The 25,767-nt window shown below is 41.8% G+C and overlaps 2 protein-coding genes across 2 annotated transcripts; both read left to right on the forward strand.

The window, feature by feature from the left end:
- Positions 1-686: 686 nt before the first annotated feature.
- Positions 687-15,451, forward strand: rcbtb2 (regulator of chromosome condensation (RCC1) and BTB (POZ) domain containing protein 2). The gene is made up of 12 exons (XM_079165596.1): positions 687-867; positions 1,878-2,012; positions 2,982-3,132; positions 3,452-3,618; positions 3,717-3,875; positions 4,329-4,436; positions 4,526-4,668; positions 4,991-5,181; positions 5,664-5,790; positions 13,516-13,655; positions 13,752-13,882; positions 14,027-15,451. The coding sequence occupies exons 2-12, from the start codon at positions 1,887-1,889 to the stop codon at positions 14,165-14,167; spliced, it is 1,584 nt and encodes a 527-aa protein (XP_079021722.1). The 5' UTR covers positions 687-867; positions 1,878-1,886; the 3' UTR covers positions 14,168-15,451.
- A 6,310-nt stretch (positions 15,452-21,761) lies between these two features.
- lpar6a (lysophosphatidic acid receptor 6a) lies at positions 21,762-24,268 on the forward strand. Its single transcript, XM_079166794.1, has one exon. It carries the CDS (start codon positions 22,558-22,560, stop codon positions 23,653-23,655), a length of 1,098 nt encoding a protein of 365 aa, XP_079022920.1. The 5' UTR covers positions 21,762-22,557; the 3' UTR covers positions 23,656-24,268.
- Positions 24,269-25,767: the final 1,499 nt, after the last annotated feature.

A 25,767-nucleotide genomic window follows, 5' to 3' on the forward strand; every position in this document is an offset into this window, starting at 1 on the left:
TTGTTTTCACTAAGCTGATTTCGAGACAACCACATCATTTAAAAAAAATCCTCATTCTGTGTAAAACTAATTCAAAGCAAAGTGACTTTAGTAGGCAAAAGAGGATGCACATGGGGGAAGTTACACAGATACATTAAGATAAATAGTCAAAGTGTGAATGAAAGAACCCATTTGCATCAGGTGCCTCTGAGGACAGTGTGAATATTGTTTAAATGATGATCATTTTCCAAATTAAATAAAGTATAGTTTAGTAAGGGTTTGTATTGTATAATGTTAAAATCAAGGTAAGTCTATACAAATAAAAGCCACACAAAATGTCTCTAATTTATTCATCCCCTAAATCAAATCTTTATTTAATCATGGTTAAAAAGGTTTCCATTTGCTCCAATACAATACAAATTATAATACAATAACTTTATTTACTTGCACTTTTTGATTTTTGTTTTATGGATTGAATACCTCGTTTTCACCCGTTTTTGATTTTCAAATGAAACTGATAAAGTATTGGAGCTTTAATTAGAAAAGACATTTGTTATATTTGCTTCGCACTTTTTTCATCCAATAGATGGTTATGATATGTTTTGCCCATAACAAACGTCAGAAACTCCCATCTCCGACTTCCAGTGAACGCACCATTTTACTACAGGAAGTACAGCGGTGTGTTTTTGTCAGTCGGCGGTGCAGCGATCAGAGCTAAACTATAACGAGGTGACAACTGATGTGAGGATAGATCCATAACAGACCGCCGAGATGACTCCACCTGCAACTTGATTGGCCAGTATGTTGTCGGACAGCTTGTCAATGTTTCGCTGCTCAGTGATTAGAAAACGACACCGCGGGAGAAACACTAGCTAGGACAACAGCAAGGTAAGCTTCACGTCAGCTGTTCCCAGTAGCAACATCGCTCCTTACGATAATTAGCTTCATAGTTTTGTGTTGGGCAGTTTGATAGTCAGGGTAACCACTAATGCTAGATGCACATTAGCAACTTTTTTATGGGTTTTCTAAGTTGGAAAACCCAGGATGCAAGAAGACATGCCCCGTTACTTCAGCGTTGTTTGTGTGCATCCTCTTTGGCGTATCTTAATCTTAAGTGGTTGGACATCTCCTAAAAGCCGTGTGTAGGCTTACTGCATTTTGGGAGGGGTGGTGTTCACGAGGTCTGGGTTCATGCCATGTCCAACTTTATGCTATTGATCATTGAGAGACGTAGATATACAATGCTCACTTTGAAGTTTCTCAATTATTATAAAGAGTGGAATTGTGCGCACTTGGCCCATGTGATTCAGCTTAGAATTACTCCATCATATTACCGTTAAGTTATTCACCGTCTTTTTATTATGAGCATGTATTAATCCTGGAGTCAAGATGATAAATAAGCTCCATTACATACGCATATCGCATACATACCACCCTGAGAACATCGATGATGTAAATTCAAAAGCAGAGTGCATCCTTCACATCTGACTTGGTTTCCTTTGTACTGGAAAGTATTGCATTAGGCTGTAGATCTGGTGGCAAAACCTGGACTTCACTCCCGAGCGTAAACACACTGTTAATGAGGTTACCTCGGTTAACAGGCATACATGCTTTAATCTGTCTACAAACTTGGACTGAGTGCCCACTTGCTGTCTGTGTTGGGCACTTTTGAGACATGGAAAACCTCCTCTCAGCTTTTCCTTCAGACAATACTTAATTCATAGTTTACACAGTAGTCACAGTTTGGCATATTTATTAAACAGTCTAGTTTTGACAACTGTACAATATAAAAAAAAAAAAAACAGCACTCGGAATGTGTGTGCATTGAAGATGTAATCAAAATCCCTGGATGCCTCGTATTCACATTTGTCTAACTGTGTTTTCTCTTCACCTCACAGCTGAGCAGTATGCTGGACGTGGGGAAGTGGCCCGTGTTTGCGCTCCTTCCTCCTGAGGAGCTACGGCTTATTCGGCAGGCTTGTGTCTTTGGCAGTGCTGCAAATGAAGCCCTCTATGTCACAGTTAATGATGAGGTAACACTTTGGCTTTAAGCCAGCGTGCTGTAATCCTCCTGTTTACGTGAAGATGTGTTACTGATAGACCTAATCTCCTCTCCTAGTATTGATTTGAATATTGCCGATTTTAGAAGTGGACATGAAAAGTGTTGCAGGCCTCGCTCTCTGTGGTTGATACAGCTTGCAGTTCCAGGTACAGAGATAAGCAGATAGAATGGGGCTATCTTTAGCCTTACAGGCCTAATACCCGAGCAAGCTCCATTTTTATCCTGTGGAAAGGTAAAGGCCGTGTCCCGTCTTGCCACCCGTGCTCATTTGTTTGTCCCTGTGGCCCAAGCAGATTGTGTTTTCGGAGCAGTAACTGGAGGCGGAATAAAAACGTTATATTTTGGTGGGTTTTCTTAAAATGGCGAGGTACATTTCAGTTAGTTCTTAAGTTTATATTATTTTTTATATAGCATACAAACACTCTGGGAACGCAGATGCTGAAGTATTTCTGAAAACAGAATCTCACAAAAGATTACATTTTGTTTGCAGGTGTAGTTTTATCTGTGTGAATAGCACTGAAATGATTAGTCCATTAATTAATTAATTAGTTAGTCACTTGACACAAAGTCAAAATCTCTGCATTTCAAACTTTCTGACATTTTGTAGACTTCTGAGGCGATTGATCAAAAACATAATACACGGATTAGCAATAGTGAAAATATAATTAGTTGCTGGCCAGTTGCATATTTAAGAATTCAAGTGAAATGTTCAAGATTTGAACATTTAATTTACTGTGAAATGACTTGTCACACTTTTAACTCTTCCCTAACTACAAATCATAAATATAATACAAAGTTTTGATGTTATTCAGCATCTTCCCAGTATCAGCAAATATTTTGTGTTTGCTGTGGTGTCCGTATATATATATCAGTAAACAACAGGATGTGTCGTTTTATTTATACTGGTACCATTTCATCAGTGACGTTTTGGTCTTTGCAGGTCTTTGCTCTGGGCACCAACTGCAGCGGCTGTTTAGGCCTCGGAGACCTTCAAAGCACAATAGAGCCGCGCCGGATTGATGTCTTGTGTGGAAAGAAGATTGTGTCCCTAAGCTATGGAACGGGACCACATGTGGCTATCACTACTGCAGGTAATCCAGTCCAGAAAACCTGTGTTTGTCCCTGAGGGGACGTATCTTCAGGATGCACGGGTATGACATCACAAACAACAAGACGATGCATGCAAATGTCTAGAATCTGGTTTTATGTCAATGCTGCCAGTACACTATCAAAAATCCCCCAATTAGAACACAACGGTGCTAAATATATTAGCTTATTATTAGAGTCTAATAACCTGAATACTTTCTATCCTGCTGTCTTTGAATCGTGTGAAGTCGACTGCTTCTCATCTAATGATTAAATATGAACCATCGGGACAACATGAGTGAAAGTTTTCCTGCTGCTCTGTAGACGGAGAGGTGTTTGCTTGGGGCCATAACGGCTACAGCCAGCTGGGCAATGGCACCACCAACCACGGACTGACCCCTGCCCTGGTGTCCACCAACCTCCTCAGCAAGAGAGTGACGATGGTGGCCTGTGGCTCCCACCACACTATTGCCCTCACGACTGATGGAGAGGTAACCTGTCACCGGTTGTGTCCTCTCGCGAGTTTCTTCTCTGCTTCATCATCTGTGCGTGCCTCGGTGTGACGGTGAGCGTTTCTCTCTGCCTTCAGGTGTTCGCATGGGGTTACAACAACTCGGGCCAAGTAGGTTCAGGGTCTACGGCCAACCAGCCGACACCGCGGCGGGTTAGCAGCTGCCTGCAGAACAAAGTGGTGGTGAACATAGCCTGTGGTCAGCTCTGCTCTATGGCTGTACTGGACAACGGAGAGGTAACGGGGTTACGTCGCTCTGCATGAACAGCAAGCGAGTCAGAGCCAGCAGCAGGTCGATTGATTGGTTGGCATATTCCCTGTTATTTTGAAGGGGGTTGGCTAATGCAAACGTGGAACACACCTGAACACAGGACGGCATGGCTAATCATTTTATGTTCTTATGTATATACTTTTTTTTAGAAACATACAGATTCATTAGAAGTTATGTTTTTGTCCACCAAGAAGACCGTGTTCAGCTCAGAATGTATGCCCTAAAAGAGCAAAATTTAGATAAAATGCAAGTGAGCTGTCAGACTTTTACAATACTTAAAATATATGCAGGTAAAAGCTAATAGAAGCAGAAAACAATTAGCTCTAAACATACAGAAAACAACCAATGCCTCGATGTAGCTGTGTGCGTCGTCTAAATGTGTCCCCTGTGTGTGTGTGTGTGTGTGTGTGTGTGTGTAGATCTATGGTTGGGGCTACAATTGCAATGGACAGCTTGGTTTGGGCAACAATGGGAACCAGCAGACCCCATGCAGGATCGCTGCTCTGCAAGGTGTCAACGTCGTGCAGGTAAGAGCCGAGGGTGAGATGCAGCTCGTAAATCTGCTGTTTTTGATGATTCATCTCTTAACATTCAGCTTAATCCCTTGCGTGCACAGGTTGCCTGTGGATATGCGCACACGTTGGCACTCACAGACGAAGGGATGGTCTACGCCTGGGGAGCCAACTCCTATGGGCAGTTGGGAACAGGCAACAAGAGTAACCAAGCTCTCCCCACCCTAATAAACACTGACAAGGAGAGGTTAGTACCTTGTCCAAAATTAGCACTAACACCTCCCTGTCACAACAACAGGTCACTGAGGGGCCCCGTGACAAGATCCTCGGAGATTTAGCCGCTAAATGCCTCAAAGACACATATAGTTTAACATTATAGAGTAAAAAAAAAGACATGATGTCTGACTCTAGAGAAGTATTGGAGAAGTAGCGCCCATTGTAGAAATCTATTTGCCTAGGATAGAATGCCTCCTTTGCCTCTTTTATGAGACATGTTTCCACATACAACCTGCATGGCTGTACATTAGTCGTATTTTAAGGTTTGACATTCAGTTTTTTATTGCCACCAGAATGGTGGAGGTGGCTGCATGTCACACCAGCCACACGTCAGCTGCCAAGACGCAGAGCGGGCAGGTTCTGATGTGGGGTCAGTGTCGAGGTCAGGCCGTGGCCAGCCCCCACCTCACCCACTTCAGCAGCACGGACGACGTGTTCGCCTGCTTCGCCACACCAGCGGTCACGTGGCACCTCCTCTCAGTAGGTAAGAGTGTTACGGGGAAATAGGTGTTTTTTAACGGAGCCCAAGATTCCCTATAACATCCTCAATAATTGACATTGTCCCATTTGCCCCCCCGATACTGTGGGCAAATGGTAAGAACTCAAAGGTACAAATTCATAGGTACAAATTCCTGGAAGTGGTTTAAGAAATAAACAGGAAAGTCTGTTTCCTGTGCGCATCAAACAGACATGTGTTTACCGACTGATTTCTTTTGAACTCAGCTCAAACTGAGGAGCAGGAACATTTCACTCTGAGAGCTTTCTTTTTTTTGTTCACACTGCATTTTGTAATGGCAATGAAAAATCTGCTCAACTAACAAAGCCACTGAAATCTTCTGTTTCTGTCCGCCACCTGTTCGAGCAAGTGTGCCAGAGAGAGTCGTATCTATAGGCTCATGAAACATTTAGCTATTTACTCGTTCCTAAAGTAAGAACTCACTTTTCTTTTTATTGTTTTTTTGCCAGATGGCGATGACTACCTGACCGTTGCCCAGTCTCTGAAGAGGGAGTTTGACAGCCCAGAGATTTCCGACCTCAAGTTCTTGGTTGACGGGAAGTGTATCCATGTTCACAAAGCGCTGCTGAAAATCAGGTACAGAAAGCAAGGACCCACAAAGTCCAAAGTGAAAATGTGAACTTATTTTCGCACCTTTTTAGTTTTTGCAACTTCATATAATTGTTTTGCTTTTTTAATAATATTTTTTTAGTGCAACATTGCCTCCTTTTTAAAAATACATTTAGAAGTCCAGCAAAGCAAATCAACACAGTTCCCATTTAATCTGTGTCTGGTAAGGTGTACAATTCAGTTTAGACTTCACAATATCTTCTTATTGTTGGAATGCTGTCAAGCATTCCAACTATTGTTATCCTGTTTCTTTATTCCACTATTTCTTCCGTCCCCGTTTTTTTTAAACGCTTCTGCTCCTTCATTTTTTAAGCTACAGAAACTGTTCAACTACCAAAATGTTCAGCTCTTTCAGCAGAGGGGTGCTATGACTTTTCATATTTCTAATCTTTAAACTTTTTGAATTATTAAGCTTTTTGCAACTTTTTTTTGAATGGATTTCTATGGAGAATATTTTCAAATATTTCAAATAATTCTTCAACTTTCAAATCCTTCTTCTTCCTCATACTTTGAGCTGCAGACACCATTTCAACTTTAAAATACTGAGAAAATATTTAGCTATTATTGTATGTTATAATCTTTTTGATATCTTTTATACTTTTTGAACTGTCCCATTCTAACTTTTATGATTTTTTCAGTCCTTTTCTGCCTTTATAATGGGTGTGTATTGCGCAGCTTAGAGTGCATGATGTCACCGCTAGAGTGAAGAGCAGCTCCAGATTCTTGTGAAAAAAATATTTGTCTTTTGCCTCTGCCTCCACAATTTTCACTCTTCATATATATTTTAATGATCTTGAAGTAGCTAATCGTGTCGTTGTCGTACACAAGTGACTGTGGAATCCCACAGATTTACACATTTGCAGAAAATCACTTAATTGAGAGGAAAAACCAACGTTCTGCTCCATAGAGCTCAATGTTAAATCTGACCACTCATTTCTCAAAGAAAGCAGACGGTACCAGTTTTGTATATTGCGCTGGAGCTCACATTTTTAGGACCACAAACATAAAAAACACATCATTGCGTTCGGCAGAGTCTTATCTTTCTCACGGTATCCATATTTTATTGATTAGTCTCATGGTTTTGGTATAAGGGGCATATGTTCGACAGGTAGTTTTGTTGAAAATCGCTGTTCACTCTAATCTCTCACACAGGTGCTGCAATCACCAACCAGTGCACCCAAGCACACAGGTGTTTCTATGAGCTCGTTAGTGATGTTTATAAACATACAGAGGCACTGAGACACACACGCACACATGACTTGGAGATATGCGTGATGCTGCTCAGCCAATCAAATATGGGTATTCTGACAAGTTTCCTGATTCCAGTGAGATGTACACACACCATGACACAAGTGGGCGAGACGAGGAAAGACCTGGCAGAGCAGGACAATAGTTACTTTAGCTGTAAATGTTAAAACATAGGACAATCTCCAAATGAGAATGATTGCCAGAGAGATCAGAGTGTCTGTCTGTCTCTCTCTGTCTGGTTATCTCTGTCTGTCACTCTCTCCCTCCGTCTGTCTGTGTCTCACTGTCTCTCTGTCTGTCTGACATGGAGGGATTGTTAGACCTCCTATCTGTCTGCCTGTCTGTCTGTCTCTTTCTCCCACTCACTCAGTCCATCTGCCTGTCTGTCTCTCTCACACTCACTCAGTCCATATTACTGTCTGTCTGCCTGCCTGTCTCTCTCTCACACTCACTGAGTCCATCTAACTGCCTGTCTGCCTGCCTGTCTCTCTCTCACACTCACTCAGTCCATCTAACCGTCTGTCTGCCTGCCTGTCTCTCTCTCACACTCACTCAGTCCATCTAACTGTCTGTCTGTCTGTCTCTCTCTCACACTCACTCAGTCATCTGTCTGTCTGCCTGTCTGTCTCTCTCTCACATTCACTCAGTCCATCTAACTGTCTGTCTGCCTGTCTGTTCTCCATGAACAGGCTGCTGGCACACAGGTGTTCGTGATTAAGGTAATCAGCAATGTTGATAAACACAGACTCACGCGCACATACACTTCTCTCTCTCTGTCTCTCTGTGTCTCTCATTCAGTCATTCAGGTCTTGGATACTTTTAGAGGACCCCCCCCACACACACTTATTCTAATGCTGCTAATACTTCTACGACTTATAATACTTCTACTAGAACTACAACTTCTACTACTACTACAACAAATATCGCTACTGCTGACATTTTTTAAGCCACAGAAACCATTCAAATATTAAAATGTTCAGCTCTTTCAGGAGAGGAGTGATGTGACTTTTCATATTTGTAAGCTTTAAACTTTGAATTATTCAGCTTTTTGCAACCTTTTTTTAATTGGATATCTATGGAGAAAATCTTCAAATCCTCTTAAACTTCTTCAACTTTCAAAGCCTTCTTCTTTCTCATACTTTCAGCTACAGACACCATAGTTAAACATTTCAACTAGAAGGGTTTTCAGCAGTGCAGTTTAAATGCTTTCAGGCTACAACATTTTTCAGACAGGTAGTCACCCATGTCTGTATTTTCAGCAATTTGTAATCTTTAAACTTTTTGAATTATTAAGCTTTTTGCAATTTTTTTTGAATTAGATATCTATTTTCAACAATGTTTTTGCAATTAATTTAGTAGTGCTTTTTCTTCAGACGAACTTGGGAATTTTCCCTGTTTGCTGTGTTCAGCTACTATTAACCAGTAACATATACACAATATTTAAACATTTTTAAAATAGACCTTCTAGTTACAGAATTGTAGTCTCTTTTGTATGGGTTACAATTTTCGAGAAAAGGCCTTAAAAAAGGCTTAGGGCCCAAAAGGTTAAAATGTTCAGCTCTTTCAGGAGAGGAGTGATATGACTTTTCATATTTCTAATCTTTAAACTTTTTGAATTATTAAGCTTTTTGCAACTTTTTTTTTTAATGGGTTTCTATGGAGAATATTTTCAAATACTTCAAATAATTCTTCAACTTTCAAATCCTTCAAAAGTTTGTTGCGCTTCTCCTCACCTGCTTACCTTTTATTGAGTACAGCGCTGTTTGATCAGGTCCGTAAGGTGAGAAGAATGGCTCGACGGCGGGCAGGGCAGCGCCTCCTCCGGTCTGGAGATTCAGCTGAAGTCCGGAGTCTGTTGTCGTCTCACTAATCTACTCACGAAATTTACAAAACCATCGACCTCTGCTACCAAATTTGTTAGTGAAAGAGGACACAGACTAGACTGAACTCAATAGACTTAAAATCAAACAAAGTATTTATTCTTAACAGGAGTATTCTGACGCAGCAGATCAATACGAGCTCGGACCTAAATCAAAACTATCTGTGACAGCAAAGAAAAAGGCGCTCCCCAACGGGGGGCACAAAACTATATAGTCCTTAAGGGCATTTTTGTGATTGGTTGACTATTGTTGGAGGCGGCTCTTGGTTTAAACTTTCTGAGAGCCTCATTGGTGTACAGGACGTCCGTCCCTACCGGCACCCGGATAGCCGCTCCAGCGATGAGTCAGATCAGTGTGTGTGTGTGTGTGTTTGAGAGTGCGTTCTGAGGCCAAGGTCGCTTAACTGCTTCTTTGTTGAAACTGTTATTTTGTACCAAGCAGTGGCAAGACCGGGAGTACCTGGTTTCTGTTATTGGTCAGTTAACGATGGGCCTCTGCGTGGGTGAGAATCACTGCAGCCTCACTCTGTGACTTACACTTAGAGACATATTATGATTACTGCACATAGCATATGGTTTAAGCTTCACTAAATGTGTTTACGAATACATAGCAGTGTTTACAAATATATAGCAGTGTTTACAATATCATCATTATAAACATTGTAGAAGATGCTGTTTTTTACTGTAATGATACACACTGGCTAATGGATCAGGTAGACTACAGTACTGTACTGACTCAGTTCATCTAGTCATTATAAATACATTAAAATCACTGCCTGACTTACTATAATGTTTTATCATATTATTATATGTCTTTTATCAAATAATTCTTATCACAAATTCATGTCAACCAGCTCCAAACAATTAATTATATATAGATGTGACTGAAAACAAAATGGACGTGAAAGATTCCATCATTGCTAGGTTACATCTCAGTGCATCATTAATATAAGATGATAATTTAAACATAAACAACGCCTCAGATGGTCAAGAACAGTGTTTTCTCAACTTTCTCCTGACGATTTGTTGCAAAGTTTCGCATCTACAGACGATTTGGTACATCAACAACTACAGACTCACAGAGACTGAAGGAAGAAACACAACTGACACTATGGAAAACGTGAGATTTAAACACTTTGAGTGGTTTTTTTGTGTTTTAGCGTCGAGACGTTTAGCTAAAGCTAATGTTTTGAGCTAGCTAAGATAACGTTTAGCTAGCTTAAAATAAGTTCTTTTAAGCTAGCTAAACTGCTATCGGTTCTGCCTTGAACACTCCCTCACTGAAACAAAAAACTAATAAAACTAATTCATATCATCATAAATATGATTCATATCATCATTATAAACATTGTAGAAGATGCTGTTTTTTACTGTAATGATACACACTGGCTAATGGATCAGGTAGACTACAGTACTGTACTGACTCAGTTCATCTAGTCATTATAAATACATTAAAATCACTGCCTGACTTACTATAATGTTTTATCATATTATTATATGTCTTTTATCAAATAATTCTTATCACAAATTCATGTCAACCAGCTCCAAACAATTAATTCACTGTGGCTTTGTGGAACTGCCTTTGTGCCAAAGCACACTGACTGTAATCCTGCGGGCTTAATTGTTGGAATGTCTTTTGCCTTTGCCTCCACAATTTTCACTCTTCATATATATTTGAATGATCTTGAAGTAGCTAATCGTGTCGTTGTCGTACACAAGTGACTGTGGATTCCACAGATTTACACATTTGCAGAAAATCACTTAATTGAGAGGAAAAACCAACTTTCTGCTCCATAGAGCTCAATGTTAAATCTGACCACTCATTTCTCAAAGAAAGCAGACGGTACCAGTTTTGTATATTGCGCTGGAGCTCACATTTTTAACACCACAAACATAAATAACACATCAGTGCGTTCGGCAGAGTCTTATCTTTCTCACGGTATCCATATTTTATTGATTAGTCTCATGGTTTTGGTATAAAGGGAATGTGTTCGACAGGTAGTTTTGTTGAAAATCGCTGTTCACTCTAATCTCTCACACAGGTGCTGCAATCACCAACCAGTGCACCCAAGCACACAGGTGTTTCTATGAGCTCATTAGTGATGTTTATAAACATACAGAGGCACAGACACACACGCACACACGACTTGGAGATATGCGTGATGCTGCTCAGCCAATCAAATATGGGTATTCTGACAAGTCTCCTGATTCCAGTGAGATGTACACACACCATGACACAAGTGGGCGAGACGAGGAAAGACCTGGCAGAGCAGGACAATAGTTACTTTAGCTGTAAATGTTAAAACATAGGACAATCTCCAAATGAGAATGATTGCCAGAGAAATCAGAGTGTCTGTCTGTCTCTCTCTGTCTGGTTATCTCTCTCAGTCTGTCGCTCTCTCCCTCCGTCTGTCTGTGTCTCACTCTCTCTCTGTCTGTCTCTCTATGCACACGACTTGGAGGGATTGTTAGACCTCCTTTCTGTCTGTCTGTCTGTCTCTCTCTCCCACTCACTCAGTCCATCTGTCTGTCTGCCTGCCTGCCTGTCTCTCTCACACTCACTCAGTCCATCTAACTGTCTGTCTGCCTGTCTTTTTCTCACTCTCTCACACTCATTCACTCAGTCTATCTCTCTCTCTCTCTGTTTTCTGTGACTCTCTCTCATACAGTCATTCAGGTCTTAGAGATTTTGAGAGGACTTTTCCCTTTTTTAAGCTACAGAAACCGTTCGACTATCAAAATGTTCAGCTCTTTCAGGAGTGGGCTGATAGAACTTTTCACATTTGTAATCTTTAAATCTTTTGAATTATTAAGCTTTTTGCAATTTTTTTTTCATTGGATATCTATTTTCAGCAATGTTTTCGCAATTAATTTCAGCTTTCAGCATTCCAACGCATTTTCAGCAGGAAATGCATTTTCTAGTTGTGGTTCTTATTTTCACAAATTAAGAATGACTTTTGGATGCACGTAATCATCCTTTGTCTCCAGGTTTTCCTCTCTGATGTTGGGCCACTGTACTCCGTTTCTTCTTTGCTTGATTTTTGCTTTCTTACTCACCAGAGCGTCGTGCTTCTCCGTCCTGACTTTCATATTGGTCACATGAGTCTATTTTTCACATTTGGAGGTTGTGTTTGGTCATGAGTGAAAGAGGTGCTTGGTACACCACAGTGAGATTTTCAGAGGAACAGAAATACACTTTGTTGTTGAGAATTATGTGCTTGTTAATTACGGAAACCAAAATCAAGAGAAAGAAATCATTTGTTAATCGTGCAGCCATCATGATAGCAAACACACCGGCCTTCCTATGATAATGGCTTCAACATATACCGCGTGAATGCTGCGTTGCCTGTGTTTAAACTCTGTTAGACAGTGTTTCCTCGTCTTTCTTGTCAATGTCACGGGACCTATTGTTTCCTGCTTGTCTTTTTATAACCACACTTGGACACAAAGCCTCTGCGTTCCAGTCACTTGCTCTTTTGCACCGTCAGTAGGAAGGAGCCAGACTGTCTGCGACGTCGCCCCTCGTGCACACGCTCACACACAGCTGCACGCTAAACCGAGCGAGATCACGTGCAAATGACACGTTTTTGAGATGCACTTCGAGAATGAAGATTCAGTTGTTTATTCAACTGCGTCCTGAGATGAAATGATGATGATGGGGGGGGGGAGAGATTTCCAGCCAGTAGAGATTAGCAATAAGGGAAAATGGTAATCAGTATTTATAATGCAGAGTGCTAGAAGGAAAAATACTGTGGGCTGTAGTTGTTGCCAAAGTGCCTCAGCTTTGCTGCAGGAAGTATGCATTAAGAGTGAATTTTAAGTTAGATTACCGGAATATATGAATATATTTCCTTTTTACTCGAACATGACAATGTTACAGTAACATTTGCAGGATATTACCTATACATACTTATTTTAAACTCTTGGGGTAGTGGTGCGATTCAGATATGATGGTATGGAAGAGGAAACACGATTTACATAAAATTCAGACAAATCGCGAACTCTGATGATTACAAACACGAATCGAAATAGAGAAATATTCACTTTTATTTCCTTATCTACTAATCACGTATACTTCACGTTCCTACTGAATGTTTCCAAAATGAGGCTGTAGCGTTTCGGATCTTTGCAGGTATTGTTTCTTCTTTATATGCAGTTCATTCATATAGTCAGTCCATTTATTTCCATACAGTATGAACGTTAACTAGGACGTTCTTGCTTGAGTCGTGTGACTGATCGCAGCAAAGCTCCAATCTCATTATTTTTTTTCCAGCAAATTTCATTTTCATTGGGTGGTAATGCAATTTGCTGCAAGTGCAGACTGCACTGCGTTAGCTCACAATGACGCTCTAACTTTGGCAACAGGTTAGTGTAAACCGTGGTTTGCGTTCTGGGAAAAGTAGGATATTGTTTTTTGAATTTCTACTGCGTGATAGTGATTCATGCGGCAGTCATTCAAACTGCTGTTAAGCACACGTTCATTACAAAACACATTACTCTCTAAATCCCTGGTGTGGTATCTTTTATGTCACCGGAGTAGTCCGATCCTTTTCTTCCCTCTCCAGGTGTGAGCATTTCCGTGCGCTGCTGAATGAAACCGATGAGGATGCCATAGAAATCCACCAGTTCTCATACCTGGTGTACCGAGCCTTTCTGGAGTACCTCTACACGGACACCATCAACCTGCCACCAGAGGATGCTATTGGTATGCCCGCACAAGGACCACAGTCCTTTACACACTAAAAGGTCTGTGCAGAAGTCCCTAACCGCGCTCACCTGTGTGTTGCTCTCCCGTCTGCAGGCTTGCTGGACTTGGCCACGTACTACCGAGAGACCCGGCTGAAGAGGCTGTGCCAGGAAACGATCAAGAGAGGCATTTCTGAAGAGAACGCCATCACTCTGCTCTCTGCCGCTGTCAAGTATGAGGCGCGGGTAAGCTCATAGCCCCTGGCACACAGTCAAACACCGTGGTGGCGGGGCGGGGTGGGTGGGGGGCGGGGGTGGGTGGGGGCCTTCTCAAGTAGCTAGTCAGTTATACTCCTCAGCACTGACCAGACAGCCCTCTTCATTTTTTAGGACCTGGAGGAGTTCTGCTTCAAGTTTTGCGTCAACCACCTAACGGCTGTCACGCAGACCCAGGCCTTTGCGGACATGGACCACGACCTGCTCAAGAACTTCATTAGCAAAGCCAGTCGCTACGGGGCCTTCAAGAACTGACTAGAGGGCCCCCCCCGTAGCGACGGACTCGACGCGACGCGGTCTCGGTTCACTGAGGCCCTGAGAGTCGACCCTAGACCAAAGTAAACACCGGGCTGATGAGCACTTCAATGTCGCTGGGGACGTTAACACTGGAGATGCATTATGGATTTTAGGTTTCGCCCTCTTAACTGATGCGTCCGTGTGTTGCTGCCCTAAAACTACCCCAAACACAGTTGCTGCTCGGGGGCGTAAATATTGGGTGTCCCCACTCACTCAGTCACGAGCCGAGTGGTCTTTGTGTCACTGACAATAGGCTGGGCTACTAGCTGGAGATGTCTGATTGGTTTGATCAACAGACGGATAGGGCGACCTCATCACAGCCAGCTCAGACACAATGCCTGGAAACGCTGCTCGCTACTCATTGCAATACAAGGGTTTGGCGTTTGAGGTGTTCGGACAAATTATTGATGCGCATATCGCACTGTAGCCATGAATTGACCCTTCAAGTTGTGCTGCTTTTCAACATTCTGGATTGAGAAGTATTTAATGAGGAAAAACACAAGCGGTTCTTCTTTTTGAGAACTTGTGACCCTTTTTTTTTTTTTTTTTTCTAAACAGCTGTAGCCTGTATCTGGTCAATGATACCATCTGTTCTCTTGCATAAATTAATTTTGCCATTTTGTTTTATATTGTAAGTGTTCAACTTTTGCCATCCAAGCTTACGGTTATTGATTGATGTCGACTAACATTTGCACTGTTTTGCTGTCGACAGTTGGCCACCGTCAGCAGACTATAGAAAGGTGCAATCGGTTACACCGACTGTGTAGCCTGTGGGCAATGTCACACTGCAGGTGCAGCTGATTTTACAGTTGTGTTTCATTTGCAATTTGCTATGTTTACAAAAGTTTTGTTGTTTTAATGAGTTTTTTTTTAAATTTTCTTATCATTGTTTGTATGTTGGCAGCAACATTCTGGATCTTTTTACAAGTCTTGCTGTGTGTCAGTCCCCCGGTAGCACCTTGTGGGAACTAAATAGTGCCGGCTTGGTGGAATCGCCAACTGACTGTTAAATATAAGACCACAAGGTCTTTAAATGTAGTCACCAGATAATTCACCAGATAATTCACCAGATAATTCTAACTAGAAATGTAACAAAACACTCCTACTTTTAACAAGCCAATTATTGTATTTTGTTTTTGTGGAACATTTTGATAATTACTAAAAACAAATGCCTGTGTTCTCATTTAAATATGGAAAATGATGTAATCTGCTGACAGCGACACAAAGGGTAACATTTGTAATTTGAAATATATTAAATTGAGTAACTATGAACTTTGATGTATGCGTTATTGCTGTAACTGGTTGTCTGTCTGTGGTGAAATACTGTATAATAAGTAAATATTTAGCCCACATGTGTTTCTTTAGCTACAAACGGCATTACTGGGAGAACCCTGTAACCAGTAGCAGCTCTAAGCCATCGGGGGGCAGTGCGTTTCACTTGAAGATCTGTTCATACTGCTGCATGTTTGTGCTACAAAGCCTGCGGAGTGCCCAAAGGTACATGTTTGAGGTTTTCACACCTGCATCACTCTGCTACCAAATGCTTCTACCAAGGAAATCAATTAATCTCTTATCTGCATAATGCAGTTGCCTGAACTCTTAAGTAATGTCCGGTGAGTGCAATGCATGAGGCTTGCAACACAAGCTGTTTAAAAAAATATGTCCTACTCCACGCACACCTTGCATAATTGCTAGCGTTACGTCGGGCATAGAGGAAGCGGTGACAATGATTTGAGCATGTGTAGCACAATCTGAATCCGACAAACTGTTCGCACATTGAGATGTGACTACTGAAGTGTTCCTGCGAGAGGAAGCTCCTGTGTCTCATCAACCAGTCAGACTTCTTCCAGTATTTCAAACACCTGCCAGAAAGATTCAGGGCGTGGTCAGAAGCACAGGGACACCTTACAAGATGTGGCAATCTAATATTCAATTCAATATGTAGTACATATTGAATTTGGGAGTTTTAGAATATATTTTTTTCTCAGAATCTGGCAAATAATTTTGATTTTTTACGGTCTCGACAAAACATTATAAGCTTCCTAGTGTGCTGTGCCCTAACAGACAGCATGTCTGGAAGTATCGTGATGAAAGCCAGATCAGCAGCTCACGGACGATGATTCAGTTCCAGCTAATGGCTACTCCCAAAACAAATGACGTTAGTTTGATGTGCACATGGCTTTGAGGATAACGTCTCTTAGGGAAAGGGGCGTTTTAACAGTATAGAGTGCAGAATTAGGCTGTCAGTCAAGTTAATATGTTGTTACATGGATAACGCCTCAGACTAAACACATGTACATTGTCACAGATAATGACTCAACGTAGCTGACACGTAAGCTAAACGGTTTTACAAGAGAATGAGGAACTGCTCTCAGCTGCCAACGGTAACTGGCACTCTGCCACAAACAAACGTCCCCGACACTGTGACAGAAATGCGATTAATTATGGATTAATTTGATCCCAATAAAGCACTTTGGTTTTTCCTAAAAAACATATAAGAAGTAGTTCTGATCTCTTACTTGATTGAAAAATGACTTTGACTGCATTCAAAATGTAACTATTCAGAGCCACATGAATTGATGTGTAAGAAGCATTTAAATGTTCCCGGTCGAGAGTTAATTTTGTAATATTTTATAAAATGGTCATACATAATGTACGTAAAGTCTTAATAATCTGCAAAGACCTGAAAGCCACCAGACAAAATGTAGTTGAGAAAAAAATATTTCCCTCTGTAATGTAGAAGTAAAAGTATGATGTGACCAAAAAAATGGCTGTACTTAACTACCTCAAAATTGTACTGCAATGAGTAAGCTTACCACTAACTACATTTTCTATAATTAGAGATAAAGAATCACCTAGAACTTCTGCTTAGTTCAGTCCGGGCTCAACGTCAAGCATCCTCCTCTGTGTTGACAGGAAGTTGTAGGTTTGATAGAAGAGAGTTGCACCTCTTTTGGGTCATACATGTTGGTAACTTTGCTCTCGCTCAGGGCCAGCTCGGGTCTGCTGTGTGGTTGGCTCCTCTACTCACTGCTCGTGATAACACCGCATCTAGTTTCTGGCTGTAATAGTGTGTCAGTTTCTTTTTTTGAGTCTCTTGCTACAGTTTCCGTGAAATCTGTAGTCGAACATCAACTGGCTTGTCTTCCCCTCCTAAATACCTCTCTGCATTGCTACTCAAGCCTGCAGTACGGCTTGTTTTACCCTCGAGACAACATTAACATCAGTGGTCTCGCAGTCCGCTCTCTCGGGATGACATCATGTAGTAAAACATGTACATATAGCAGGAGAATGAAACCATCTGCATGGCTATTTCCGGTGAAGAATTGCTCGAATACGCCGAGCTTCATCCAGAAAATGGAAACAACAGCCGAGGTCTTTAGATTCCAAACATGGTGTTCGGGCCAGCGGTGCCAGGAGACCGCACGACCCCGTTCATGTTGGTTTTAAGTGAAGCAGAGCTTCAAAGACTTTTTGTCTAAGGTACATGCCATTTACTTACATGCAACATTACATAATGAATCTAAGGCACAAATATTGTAGGTCATGCTTTACAATAAGCTACGCAGCATGCAAACTCACTAGTTACTGATTTCTAAACCACTTTACCTACTCATAGACTTGTAAATATAGCCTGAAAGCCTGAAATGAGTTAGTTTAGTGCTGTTGATGGTGTCGTTGTCGGGGCTTTGGCGCTACAGCGACTGTTGAGTAAAAATAAAAGTTGTGAAGACAAGTTGACACCAAGATGATAAGATGATAAGACATGTGGTAAAAATGCCTTTTATACTACTGTATATGCAGTCAGTGGTTTCAGTGGGGGAGGGTGAAGTATTTGTTTTACAAAACGGTCGAAAGCTTGAGTTTGATAAGACGGCGTGGGAGAGCACCAGCAGCACACACTTTTCTTCTGTGTGTTTATATTTCAAATGTCAAGACAAAAAAATGTGATCGTAGGTGTAACTGATAAAGATGATAAAGTTAGAATTCTCACTATCATGAAAAGCTTTATTCAATGTGTTCAAATCCGAAGAAGGGTGTTACAGCGTCACTGATGGAACATATCTTCCCTTTTGTGCCTTCTCTGGACATTAAAGCTTTCCGTATCTTTGGTGAAAACACATTTTTATTTTTTATTCCTGATGATGATTCTAGATGTGGCAGTCCTGAAACACTTCCTTGGCCTCAGCGGTGTATGGACTGCAAGTTCTGTTGGTTTGTGTCCGTTTCATTTGTTCATTAGTTAACGCCAGCACAACTTTTGTGCGGCCTCTGTTTCCAAGGTGAACGTGAGGGAATGAGCCCAAAAGCCCTTTGAGTCGCAGTGAAGCTGTCCGTGGTCCAGAATGTCTTTTTCGCCAAGTGAGACATTTGTTCAGCAGTTTTCATTTGGGTTGCTCATTTTTCGCATTGCAGGGTGTGTTATTTTAGATCTTCTCCAAGAGGTGGGATTAAATCATTGTTTTGAAAGTCACGTGGGAGTGTCAAGTCTTAAATCTCCTAAATCCCAAAGTTGAGCCCCAAATCCAACCTATTTGGGGTTTAGAGTCCAAAACAAGTCCTCATGTTTCATCAAATGTAATGACATTTTATATTGTGATACACAACCTCATATTATTTGGCTAATAGTAATATTGTTATTACTATTTACTGACAGGGTACACTGGGTGTGTTTTTTTTCTCCATGCTGTGCCAAAAACAAATTCCAGTTGCGTGGCCATTAAAGTGAAGTGAAGTAACTGATTCCTGTTTGAATGAATAATTCAACATTTTGGGAAGTGCTGTCATTCCCTTTCTAGCTGAGAGTTCGATGAGAAGATTAACTCTACTCTTACACACGTCCGTAAAGCTACCGCTTCGACCCAGTTAGCTTAGCTTAGCTTAGCTTAGCTTAGCTTAGCGCACAGACTGGAAACGGAGAGAAACAGCTAGCCTGGCTCTGTCCAGAGGTAACAACATCCACCTACCAGCGCCTCTGAACCTCACTAACACCAGCAGCATAAACAATACATGTTTTTCTTACAGTTCTGGTCTACGACACGTTTAACCAGCTATTGGTCTCCTGTTCAGTAGAAACCAGTGAGCTAAGTGTAGTCTGTCTCTAAAACAGGTTTCAAAACGTGGGTTTCAAGAGTGTATCGATTCAGAAGTATAATATTAAGGTTCATTCTATGTTGAGTAACAAACCTCTAGTGTGAAGTCACATTCTTGTTGCATTCTTTTAACAGTATTTGTGATGTTTGAAGACCGTCTCTGATCATCTTTACACAACAGTTATTCTGTCACCTGCTGTCTTACTCGTGCCTTTTTTCTTTTCTATTTTAAAAGCCTTCAGTCTTGGCCTTGGAGGTGCCAGACAGTTTCCTGGCATTGTGAGAAATGTACCAGTCAAGGGATTTCAGGCACATGTTTTTGTTTAGCGACCGCACACTCGCATGTGAAGAGCTTGTTTTTATGTGCTGGATGGAACTATTTTGCGAGCGAAAGACAATAGTACAGGTTTTTCTATTTTTCTTGAACATTTCATTCTAGCCTTGATGGTGTTTATTTTGCGGTGGAGTGACAAAGGGAGGCACAGTGGCCATAAAACACCCACCGTCTCTTTGATTCTCTGCAAGATTTCCCTTCATTTGTTGGGCTATTATTGGTAACTCTGTGAAGTCAAAATGAACTACTGTGGAATTAGTGTCATGTTGCTCAACTAGAGCACATATGTTTGTATCACTGGAATCAGTTCCAAGTGGGGAAATATTATTGTCATCAATAACAATCCGCTGGATAAGTTCCCCCATGTCTGCATGGTTTTACTCAGAATTTATTAGAGATGCACTTGTTTTAGCTGCAGGACACGCATTCGTTTACTGACGGGAAAACCCCCAGTAGGTAATATACATCCCATTTAACACAGTTACAGTCACCCACCAGAAACACACTCAAACAGTTTACAGTATTCACTCACCGCGCTGCCTATCACAAAGCTGAGAGCACTTTCAAGTTGTCTGAGACTAATTATTGATAAACTTCACATTCCTCCCTGCTAAGCTACTTCACTCGCAACAAAGGCCTCAATGTATTTACTGCCTGCCAAGTGGGGAGTTTCTACTAAAGGACAACTTGAATGCTTTTTTTTTCGCAACGCATGTGAAGAGAAAGCTGTGGGCATGGGCCGACATGGGCGGCTGAAAAACCACTGAATAGAGAACGCTTTCTGTTCTGTTTCTAGGTCCCTTGCAGAATAAAACAGTGCTTCTTTAGCAGAGCTGCTGCCCACACAGGCTGTCGAAAGCAACAAGGAGACAGTTCAATTCTGGTGCTCCGCCCATCAGACCTGTGGAGGCCTTCACCCCCTGCAATTACAGGGTTTTAGTGAACTTCTCAGGCACTTTTGACCTCCTGTCTTTATTTAACTTATGAGGAAAAACAAATCAATCAGCAATCCAGGAATTAAATTGTCTCTATTGTTTTGTTACATTTCTCTCATGCTTTACAGTGGTGGGAGAAGTATTCAGAGTCTTTATTTAAGTAGAAGAAGCAACACCTCAACATAGAAATACTCTATTACAAGTCCTGCATTCAGGATGTTACGTTAATAGCAGTAAAATGTACTTAAAGCGTCAGAAGTAAATGTACTTGTTATGCAAAACAATGGCTCCTGGCAGTTTTCTATTACTACAGTATCATATTATCATATTATTGGACTTTTAATACTCATGCATAAATATGTCAGCAGCATTTTATGATGCAGCTAGTTGAGATGGAGCTCATTTTAATTGACATATCATTGCAATAATTTAATAATATAGGTGATATAATAACGTAGTCTTCAAAGTAACTAGTAATTAGAGATGCTAAATAAATGTAATAAAGTATAAGAAAAAGTAGAGAAGTATAAAGTAGTATTTGAGTAAATTTACTTATGTACATTCCACCACAGATGCTTGTACGGGGTTTAAGAAGTCACAAAAACACAAGAACATCAACATGAATAAATACATTAAGAGGCCTTTTATTGTCACTCATTACACCACAGCTTAGAGTCAGAGCTGTGTCTTTTTATATGATTATGGTGACGTTATGTTTCAACTCCAATGCAGCTCGAAGCACTTGTTCTGCTTTAATGTCTAAACATTTCTTGGCCTTATAAAGGCACACTTTTAAACTCTATTTGATACAGAATATTGCTTAATAATAAGCTCAATATTGGTGGTATTACATTTAATATTGAATTTTTTTTAAACTTTTGCTCTCTCACTGCTCAAGGAAGAATAGTTAAAAACATTTCTATAACTATTTATTTAATTTACATATATTGATGTATCAACATGTGTTTATAGTGACAGTATTCCAGCAAATGACGAGCATGTGTTGTAAACTTTCAATGAATTCCCTCACCATGCGGGGTGGTTGATTCCTACTCCCAACTGTAGAGCAGACAAAGGAGTAGGAGGAGTTAGTTGGGAGGCAGAGGGAGGGCTCACCACAGCTGCTCCCCCTTCCAAAGTACAAAAACTGCCTGTGATACCGGCACAAAGGAGAAGAAGAGCTCTGCCTGAGTGTGATGCGTGCTGAGCAAGAGCTTTGGGGGCTGTCAGTGTGAGAGAGACATACGGGGGAAGGAGAAGTAGACCTACTGAGGGACAGGTAGCAAGAGAAAGAGGAAGAAAGAGGAGGGAACCGGTGAGACACTCTACATTGTGACACACTCAAATCTCCAGAGCTCCTCTGAATGAGCCTGGTGGTTCGTGGTGAGGACCTTGTGAGAGAGGTGGAAAGCTATCAACAACTTTGCTGCTTTGGAACTGAAAAGGACACAAAAAAACCCCCAGGACTGAGTTTTGACAAAGAGAAAGGATTTTGCCATGTGGACATCTCGCTCTGTGCGGCCTGAATGTGGATTTACCATCATTTCTTTTGTGGACTCAGCGGCTCGTGCTTATTGAGGACGTCTTGAGTGAAAAGGAGACGCATTTTGTGTGACTGATCCATCTGAGTAAGTGAAGCTCAGTCTGCAACTTGTGGGCTGCAGCCCGCTCGGGAGACAGGACAGGGGGAGGGGAGGACACTCCTGCCTGAGTCTCTCTGTCCTCTGGAAGGGGGTCTTTTCAATATGAGGTAACCCCCATGATAGCTACATCCAGACCATGTGCAGCAGTCCTCTCTAACATGGGGCAGTCGTGTTGGAAAGAAACCTTTGTACCAATGGCCTGAATTATCAGATGACAGAGTGTCTTTTAATGTATCCTGCTTTACTCTCCATTCATGGTGAATTCATTGTGCAGGGCAGCCCTTTCATTATATAGCGATTACATAACAGACACCCCTCGTCCGGCCACTCTTTGTCTCTCAGAATGTACAACAGCACCCTCCCTCCCGACAACTTCACCCAGGCTGAAAACATCTTAGCAAACAGCTCTACCTGTGAGAAGAACGATGGGTTCAAGTACCCGCTGTACAGCACCGTCTTCAGCATCGTGTTTGTGGTGGGACTGATCACCAATGTTGTGTCCATTTACATATTCACCTGCTCCCTGAAGCTGCGGAACGAGACCACGACCTACATGATGAACCTGGTCGTGTCTGACCTGCTGTTTGTCTTCACGCTGCCTCTGAGGATCTTCTACTTCATCAACGGGAACTGGCCTTTCGGGAACACGCTCTGCAAGGTCTCCAACTCGCTCTTCTACACCAACATGTATGGCAGCATGCTCTTTCTCACCTGCATCAGCGTGGATCGCTTCCTAGCCATTGTGTACCCTTTTCGCTCGAGGGCTCTCCGGACCAAGCGCAACGCCAAGATAGTGTGCGTCGCCGTGTGGGTGTTGGTGCTCTCCGGGAGTCTCCCCACAGGGTTCATGCTGGAGGCCACCTCACGCGAAAACAACAAGACTAACGCCACTTACTGCTTCGAGAACTTCTCCTCCAAGCAGTGGAAAGCACACCTGTCCAAGGTGGTGATATTCATAGAGACAGTGGGCTTTCTCATCCCGCTCCTACTCAACGTGTGTTGCTCCATCATGGTGCTGCAGACTCTGCGCCAGCCCCAGACTATCAATCGTGGGGGGAAGCTGAACAAAACAAAGATCCTGCGCATGATAATTGTGCACCTCTTCATTTTTTGCTTCTGCTTCATCCCCTACAATGTGAACTTGGTTTTCTACGCTTTGGTCCGCACTAAAACTTTAAAAGGCTGCCTTGTGGAGTCGGTGGTGCGAACGATCTACCCGATAGCCCTCTGCATTGCTGTGTCCAACTGCTGCTTTGATCCCATTGTGTACTATTTCACCTCGGAGACCATCCAGAACTCCATAAAGAGGAAGTCTCAGGTGAGCCGTTCGTATGACGTCAAGTTCTCCGAGGCGCTGCAGTCAGAAACAACAAGCTCCAACCTGCAGTGCAGCCTGAGGAACCTGAAAGCTAAAGTCTTCCACAATGAGTCGTCAGTGTGATGGCGGGGTTCCAACACACAACATGAATAATCCATCTTTCCTTGTGAAAAATGAACCTCCTTGAGATAATGGGACGGTTGTTTGTTTTTTGGAGTGCTTTATGCAACACCTGCCAAAAGAGGTATTATCTTCATCTCAGGGCAAACGTTTGGACTTGTCATTGAGAGCCTCGGCTCTGCAGTATTATTGCTACATGCATCTGTGGATTGCTTATGACTACTCATTCATTTCCCTTTCCTATGGAGTATTTTGTAATTGTGTTAAGCACAATTACTCTGCATGTGATCTTGAGGGGAACGTGATCCCTGAACAGCAGGACAGTTATGATGTTGATGTTGAATGCTACTCGTGCCTGTATATTTGTACATTTCTGTGGTAAGTTGTGGTGCTAACTTTAGATTAGCATCTATTAAATTAACACAAAGTTATATCAAGATATTGATTGTACAGGGCTTCTTTTTTTTTTTTTAATTGTGAATTACAAATAATTCAAAGAAGTGCCTTTTTTGTTCTTGCACCATTTCATTATCGCCTATGTCTTTATTGACCATTAAATGCACTGACACAGAATTTCACATACTGCACTCATGCCACAGTAATGAATAAAAGTCATGTACTGTTTAAAACAAACAATTGCCCCTGAAACCTTTTTGTCATTTGAATGAAGAAGATGCTATCTTTCGATGCTGGAATAGGAATGATTTTAAATGTTGAACTTGGACCTATAATGGACCAAAATGACATGTTGGTACAATACCTGTTTGTTTACAACATTAAACCTCATGACCGTTTGCACAAGTCAGGTGAAGATTGTAGCAGTGGCGTACGGTAGTTAGGGGCCTCAGTGCACACTAATATGACGGGCCCTAGTGCACACTAGTTACCAGTTATGAGGCATTGCCACTGGGGCGCCCCTGGATTGTAGCATGTAGCACACAACAGCAAACGGGTTCTTTGATGTTTGTGCCGAATGCAAATGAGCTGGAAAATAAGTGGAAGTAGAAAGTTGGATGGAGCAAGTGAGTCTGACTCCCACTGGGGGGGGGGGGGGGGCAGCTTCCTGTGTGGTAATCAGTGGTGAAGGAGAGGAAGTCTTTATTAATGGCAACTAATAAAAGCAGACTATTCACATTTTCGGGCAAACATTAAACACATTTGTATGAGAGTGTGGTGTAAGAACCACCAGGTCTAAAACAGCATTGACTTGTGTGCCATTCTGTTGTCTGCTTAAACATAGTGAGCGGATCGGTTTGGTACTAGATAGGAGTGAAAGCAGTGCAGTCTCTTTTATGTTTAACTTAACCTCGATAGGAATTCCATTTTATCTTCCTGAGACATTTTGTTTTCCTCCTCCACAAGGACATGCTGTTTTTACTGTCGTCCCTGAAGAGGCTGGTCTTTTTATCAACAGGGAATTAAAATTCAAACAGTCATGCGGCATAGTTTAAAAGAAATAGTTGCTGACAGCCTCATGAAAAAAGTCACATTTAAATGAAATAGATTTCTATTTGCAGTTTGATAGAAAAAAACGAACGTGTGAGATATTTGTCCTGTTTGTGGTGATATGGCGTCAGTGAGGAGTCAACACAGTGTGAGAGTGAAGAGCAAGAAAGCAACATGGTACTTTAGCTTTGTTGACATAGCCTGAAGGCCAGGCAGCGGCCCTTTATTCACACCCCACCTATAACTCTGGTTCTGGAGCCATGTGAGCGACTCAAGGACGGGGGTCAAAGACCCGGGCCGTTATGAAAACAAACAAGCACAATTTGACTCGGAGGCGGTTCGCGCTCCATCTGCACTGGAGGCCATCTTCGTGCGAGTAGCCGCGACTCGGCCACGTGCTTACACCGGGCATCTTGAACTCGAGCGTGTTCATTTCAAGAGGACGCTTTGGTTTCATCACTCTGCGTGGATGAGTCAGGCCATGGGTAGTAAGCACACACGACCGTTATCTGAACACAAAGGTGTTCATGGCTGTTGTCATCTGGGCCAAAGGTCAGGGCAGAGATAGAGGAACAACCAGTGGAAATTGCAGTACAACTGCAGTTGAGATTTGTAAATACCATGGTTTTCGAAACTAAATGGAAGTCCATACAGTTCTTACTGACTATA

Source organism: Pholis gunnellus (genome assembly GCF_910591455.1).
Source record: "Pholis gunnellus genome assembly, chromosome: 9".
Lineage (NCBI taxonomy): Eukaryota > Metazoa > Chordata > Actinopteri > Perciformes > Pholidae > Pholis > Pholis gunnellus.

What these genes read in the sequence shown, in the direction of transcription:
- rcbtb2 (XM_079165596.1), top strand. Translation starts at nt 1,887, where the DNA reads ATGCTGGACGTGGGGAAGTGGCCCGTGTTTGCGCTCCTTCCTCCTGAG. An exon ending in AAGGTGTCAACGTCGTGCAG is followed by an intron (nt 4,437 to 4,525) that starts GTAAGAGCCGAG and finishes TTGCGTGCACAG; the next exon opens with GTTGCCTGTGGATATGCGCA. An exon ending in GTGGCACCTCCTCTCAGTAG is followed by an intron (nt 5,182 to 5,663) that starts GTAAGAGTGTTA and finishes TTTTTTTGCCAG; the next exon opens with ATGGCGATGACTACCTGACC.
- lpar6a (XM_079166794.1), top strand. Translation starts at nt 22,558, where the DNA reads ATGTACAACAGCACCCTCCCTCCCGACAACTTCACCCAGGCTGAAAAC.